This window comes from Glycine soja, chromosome 3 (assembly GCF_004193775.1).
Source record: "Glycine soja cultivar W05 chromosome 3, ASM419377v2, whole genome shotgun sequence".
In the NCBI taxonomy this organism is placed as follows: domain Eukaryota; kingdom Viridiplantae; phylum Streptophyta; class Magnoliopsida; order Fabales; family Fabaceae; genus Glycine; species Glycine soja.
In genome coordinates this window covers 28,363,975-28,370,639 of record NC_041004.1, presented here as the reverse complement: position 1 = coordinate 28,370,639, position 6,665 = coordinate 28,363,975, and the positions used below count along the sequence as shown (strand labels likewise).

The 6,665-nt window shown below is 33.3% G+C and overlaps 1 protein-coding gene across 2 annotated transcripts; it reads right to left on the bottom strand.

The window, feature by feature from the left end:
- Positions 1–314: 314 nt before the first annotated feature.
- LOC114406366 (asparagine--tRNA ligase, cytoplasmic 2-like) lies at positions 315–6,397 on the bottom strand. Of its 2 annotated transcripts, none has more exons than XM_028369054.1 (8): positions 5,762–6,397; positions 4,445–4,675; positions 3,401–3,988; positions 2,562–2,747; positions 2,366–2,442; positions 1,917–2,043; positions 1,771–1,829; positions 315–697 (listed from the first exon to the last, which is right to left on the bottom strand). In XM_028369054.1, exons 1-8 carry the CDS (start codon positions 6,227–6,229, stop codon positions 514–516), a joined length of 1,920 nt encoding a protein of 639 aa, XP_028224855.1. In that variant the 5' UTR covers positions 6,230–6,397; the 3' UTR covers positions 315–513. The 2 variants fall into 2 exon arrangements, with proteins under 2 accessions (XP_028224855.1, XP_028224856.1); XM_028369055.1 differs by having other exon boundaries at positions 359–697; positions 2,366–2,430; positions 5,762–6,396.
- Positions 6,398–6,665: the final 268 nt, after the last annotated feature.

Below are 6,665 nucleotides of genomic sequence, written 5' to 3'. Positions count from 1 at the left end.
AGATAGATTGCAACGCTGTTTTCAATAATATCAAGTCTGGTGTCTTGGGACTTTCGAAGGCTGATTTTGTTATCTCAACTTGTAATCAATACCTTTGTAGATTTTCAACTTCAATGATGAGTTTTGTTAAAAGCCGAGCTAATCATATCGCTTGTAAGTTAGCAAGAGTGTCAAGATTTTTTGCTGACATTCATACTTTTTTATTATATTTCTTCTTGTATTCATTATGCTATTTTGAATGAAATGATATGACTTTCTTTCTCTTGAAAAAAGAAAACCCAAAAAGTAATCCAAATTAATTTTGCACAAGAAAGAACTTCACAAGACTTGAATAAATTTCATTTCAATTATACGTTTCCATATATACATCAGGCACACAAGTAATCCATTCATATGTTAAATTGTTACACAAGCATACAACAGTGTCATGATTTCCTCAGGTCCACAAATATTGGAAGTTTGAATGCCAATAGCCTCGAATATGCAACTTGAATCTTAGCCCAAAACTTTTACTTAGTTATTGGCTTTGCCATAGCTTCTTGGGAAAGGGATAACGTCCCTAACATTGCCAAGGCCAGTTGCGAAGAGGACCATCAGGTCAAACCTTAGAGTGAACCCAGAGTTCTTCACTGTTCCGTTTCGACGAAGATCTAGGTACCATTCATACTTCTCTCGCGGCAAGCCTAACTCATCAATCCTGTCATTCAATACAAAAGAAAAAGAAAAAAAAGTTTACCGAAGATGTTTCCAAGAAAAAGAGCACCATTACTATTAACCTAAAGGGTCATACATCATGAATGTTTCCAACCCACTAAATCAGAAATTAATATCGCTTGCTAACTGCTATTAACCTAAGGGAATTTTACACAAAATCTTACAACATGAGTGTTATCAAAGATCGTTTTTACTCATGTGAATTCAACAACAAAATCTTACATGCAACAACAAAATCTTACAGAATTGACCCTTTAGGTTACACAATTACTATTTTACCATAGGGTATGACTTCTCTAACGCAAAAAAGAGTAAAGCAGATAATCTCAATCACTGATGAGACATTCAACTTTTGATATTTCAACACATTCATAATTTGCTATATATATATATATATATATTCCAACATATTAATTTATAGGTTTAAATATGATGATTGTTCATATAAGTTTATTTTTTTAATTTTAATTCTTGTAAGTTTAGGCCTTTTTAATTATGATATCTGCAAGATATTTTTTTCATGTAAGTTTGCATATTTTTTTTCAATTTTGATCCCTATGCAAAGTTCTCATGATCATATATGAAACATTAAAATTTTATAGAGACCAAAATTTAAAAAAATACTAACTTAAAGATACTAGAATTGAAAAAATGAACTAGCATAAGCCAAAAATAAAAAAAGCTTTAACTAAGGGACAAATATGTGTGTAATATCAATGGTTGATTTTCTAGTCAACAACTCAAATTACTTAGTTTACCCTCTAGAATGAGTTGCTAAATTTAGTTTTGGATACGGTTGTACAAAACTAAAAATAAACAAGCATTGCAGTTTCTCTTTAGTTTCAAAAGAATACCAAGCATCAAATCTTTAATTCAATTTTATGGTTAATCCTGATGATGGTTCAATTCATCAACAACTAAGTAGACTTATTTTGTTATTTCTCCTGCTTCCATTATCATCAACCATGCTGTTATGAATTAGAAAGAAAGTCATGGCACTTCCAATATGAAGATATAAACGAGATAATTAATCAGGAAAGTGTAAACAAGCAGTACCTGGAGCTTATCATGTTAAGACGTTCCTCGTTTTGGCTACCAGATATTATTGTTCCAAGCTGCAAAAAATTTTCTAAGAACTTCAATACACAAGAACAACACACAAAGCAGTGCCAATCTATCAACACATATACTTCACTCCATACCTTTGGGACAACCAAGTCAAACGCAGCTACAGTTCCATCATCATTCTGGCGAGCATAAAATGGCTTAGCTTCTTTTGGATAATTGTATATCACAACCGGCTTCTGGTAGATGGTATCAGTTAGATAGCTGCCATGACATGAATAGAACCATAAGTAACTGAAATTGGTGAAGGCATTAATACTTGTGCTCTTGTTAGAAAACAGCAAAATCCAGAATATGATGGTAATAATACCAATGCTCAAATATATTTTTGGTCCCTGTAATTTAGTTTTTTGTTTTTCATTTTCGTTCCTACAAATTTGAATTATTTAAAGTAATTTAAGGACGAAAAAACAAACAAATACATTTTACAAAGATTAAAACAAAATAAAAAATATTGGAACAAAAATATAAAAAAAATATTAAATTGTAGGAACTAAAAATGTATTTAACTCTAATATGAATGTACCTTAGGTGCTCTGAAGTGAGTGCAAACCCTGACTCAAAATTTGTTTCAAATTTCTTATCTTCAGCCTGGTAGGACAACTAATTAACATCAAGAAAGAGAATATTTATTTTATCTTTGAGAAAAAAGATTATAATAACAAAAATAAAATATAAAATAAAAAGATTAATATGTTCATTAGGGATTTGGTAGTACCTACCTTTCTAAGAACATCTATAGCTTCATGGTAGGTCATCATTACAGGTGAACCTAATATAATCTGCTGAAGACGGTTCACGCAGGTGTTGTCGATTCTTTTGGCAACGAACTTCATTTCTTCAGAGCAATGTATCAGAACCCAGTTGCAGAGGTACTTGAAAAAGTCATTTGCACAATTCATGGAATCCTGCAAGTAACACAAACTCACAAAGTGCATTATGCTACTAAATGATACAAAAGCCTTTCTATAAGAATACAAGAAGTTACAAATGTAAATAAGGTAGGATTTCTTCAGTGGATGAGCCAGATTTGGACATAGCATAATATGAGTTTTATACTATGTTTGGTACATTTTCAAAAGTAGAACAGAAAATGAGGTTAAAAAGTCAAACATTTTGGTTCATATTGGTAGTGAAACTAAAGAGAAGAGAAGAAAATAGGAAGTTCTATTCTGTTCTATGCATGCATCAAATGCTACCTAAAGGAACTTGGCACCAAACATAGTTCAGTGGACTGGATCAGAACCCCCAGTAGGATGGAAAACAATCCTTAAGTAACATTGAGTCAATTGGAATAAGATATTTGATTGTTTAACTAAATAATTAGATGTTATGTGATAATTTAAGTATCTTATAAGAGTAAATAATCTGGGCTGACAGTGCAAAAATTATACAACAATCTAATCACAAATTATCATGTATGATAAATTTATTAATTTCTCTAATATTTATACCCATCATGATCTTTGATTGGTTGACAGTGTAAACAATTTTACATTGACAATGCATAGAAATTAAATTCATCTTATAAATACATAGGAACAAAAAGAAGTGATGATACCTTTAATAGCGAAAAGGCCATTTCAACCTCAACCATCCACATTTCTGCAGCATGTTTAGCAGAATCCGTTTTATCTGCTAGAAATCTAGGACCAAATGAGTAGACATTTCCAAGAGCACATGCATAACTCTCGAGATGCAAGCGTCCAGAGACAGTCAAATAAGTTTGGAAAGGGAAAAACTCTTTGGAAGAGTCTACTTTGTCATCGTCCTTAAAAGAAGCTCCTAACTTTCTCTTTTCTCTTGCTTCCATTTGCGATGCGAGTTCATTCGTTTTCCTCAGATCCTGAACTGCAGCAGCCAGTGCTTCCCTATTGCTCTCAGTTCTTTTCAAATGCTCAATAATGTTGCTTTTCTCCTTTGCAGCTGCCTTCACATGTTCAAGGCTAACACCTTCAGTCTCATAAATTGTGTCTAGTTTCTCCTTCTCTGCTTTCTGTTCCAGGGTGTTAACCTTCAACATGTTGCTAAACCCTTCAGAGTCTGTGCTAGTTATAATAGGTACTTGCACATCAATAAATGCATGCTCATTGAAAAATGTGTGGGTTGCAAAAGAAAGAGAACTACGGATCCGCACCACAGTTGCCACCTATAAACAGATCAAAGTTAAACTTCTCATTGTAAAAATAACTGTCATATAATAAATAACATGATGTATTGCATCACTTGAAAATCATATGATTAAGAAATATGTGCAATGGGGGGAACAACGTACTATAAGTACTTAGGATGTTATCAAAGAGTATCTGATCTCACAATTTATATTCATGTAGAATAAGGTGGTGCTACGTTCTAGAAGAACCAAAATGTAAATATTGTATGTCATATCATGGACATTCAATAATTCAATGAAGTAGTTAACTTTTGTTAAAAGAAAAAAAAAAAAAAAAAAGTAAAACGTAGTGCCATAGTCACAGAAACAAGGGTGTCAGAAAATCTGATATGTTAATCTTAATGTGCATAAGATTCTAGCAATCAAAAGATGAACAAGACTAATAATATAAAATGAGATTTTCTCAATATTAAAAGTGATATTTAATTTCACCGTGGTTGTTCGAGGTCGAAATTGGGAGTAATCTCTTAAGGTATCTAGTGGAATTCGCTTCTTTGATAAAGGGTACTTATCAAAATCTACTGTCCCAATGTGAAGAACTTTTTCAGCTTTAAGCTCAATAGCATGCTTCCCTTCTGCTCTTTCTAGTTGACCTTCCACTAATAGACACGTTCCAGTAGGCAAAAGTCTGCTAGGGGTGGCTACTGAAGAATCAACAACAACCTGAAAGTCTATTAAATAACAATAAGAAACATGAAAAAAATGAAAATTTTAAATGAAATGCATTTACCATCTAAAGATTTTTTATATTATCATTTAATCATAAATTATTTTATAATTAAAAATTATTAACTTTTGTGACTTTTAGTTAGTTTTTTTTTTTTGAAGGCTGATTTTTTTAGTTGAGAATGTAAATTTTTTTATACCAATAGTGTATCAAAATTAAACTAAAATGAGGCTTCTTTGCTTTATAAAAGCCATCAGCTTGTAACTATAGTTTAGGCGCATAATGAAGCCATAAAATTCCCAACTCAATAATGACTTAATACCAGAGGAAATTTATGCTCCGAAGTTAAGCATACATGTCACGTCAAATATGTTCTCTGTTTCTTTTAAATATATATATATATATATATATATATATATATTGAGAGTACATCATATAGGAAACCAGAGGCCTTTACTTTCAAGGAAATTAATTATATACTTTTTTTCTTGCCGTCAATCCGTGAAGTTTAAATATTGTATTAGAAGATATAAATTCCTAGCATTGTTCAAGATTTAGGTCTATTTGTTAGTCCAAATAATTTTTTTTTTTTAAAAAAAGGCTATTTGTTAGTGTGTTGTGTGTGTTTTATAAGGAAAAAAAAGGTGTTTTTCTAAATTTTTTCCCACCATCATATTATGAAGTATTTTTGTTTGAAGTAATGACCAATTTTTTTCAAAGAGAGTAAACACACAAAATAAGTATTTTCTTTCAATAAAATTTATCTCATATTTAATTATGAATCAAAATTTAAATCCTGACTTACTTAAAATATACTAGTTGTTATCACTTATATCAATAGATATATGGACAATTTCTTTTCTAACTAAAACTACGTTCAAAATTTTTAAATTTAATATATATATATATATATATAACTAATAAGCCAGGAATAATAATCCCTGAAAAATACTTTATCATAAACTATTTTCTATTATTCTTAATGGAGTGTTTGGGTGAAATGATATTGGATATTTTCAAAAGCCACTCTAAAAGCAAACGAACAACGCAGAGCCAAACAGAGCACAGTGATGAGACCGCACCTGAAGGCTTGGAACGCACGACCCATCCGTTAGAAGCAGATACGCCGTAGAAGCTTTGGGAGGCAAAACCTTATGATTCGGCACAATTACATTCTCACGTTTCTTGCGCTGCACGTAACCGCCTCCTCCGAACACATCCAATAAGCTCCGAAGCAGCGGTATCCTCGACTGCAGAATCTCCACGCACGACACGTCCTTGCCCTTCCCTCCTTCCCCGGCGTCGGTGGTTTCTTCCGTCGCCGTCGCAAATGATGGAGGCGCCGCCGCCTTCTTCTTGACCTCCTTAGCAGACTTCACCCATCCACCAACGATCACGTGTCGTCCCACCACTGACTCGGGCCGGTCCAGCAGCGCCTTGAGCTGGACCCGGCCCGAGTATGCGAGCGGTGGAATGCGTGGCGCGTCAAGGCGGAGTGGGGCCGAGGAGGTCTGTTGTGCTGATGTTGTTGTTGTTTTTGCTGCTGCCATATTTTGTTGTTGTGAAGAAAAGCGTGAGAAAAAAGGTTGTGTTTGGTTGTGAGTGTTAGAGAGGGATAAGGCATGGTGGTGATATAGTGGAGGAGAATGATGCTTTGCTTGGGAAGGGTTTTGATTTGAGGTTTGAGGGAGAAGGAAAGGGATTGTTTCGTTTCGGAGAAAGACGAGGTTTTGTGTTAGGTTGTGTTTTGTTGTTGTATTGGTTTTTGGGTTTGGTATTCTTTCGTGTTCGGTAATTTGGGCGGGAAGAAGTCTATTCTATTTGCCTACCTTAGTGCAAAGCAAGATGCTTGAGTTCAGTTACGAAACGCAACGAAACCAGCCAGCTAGCTCTCATAATATTTTATTAGTTCCAAACTTCCAATATCTAAAAAACTTTTGGTATTAGTTTATAAACCAGTAATAACACTAATGACTTAAATGATAA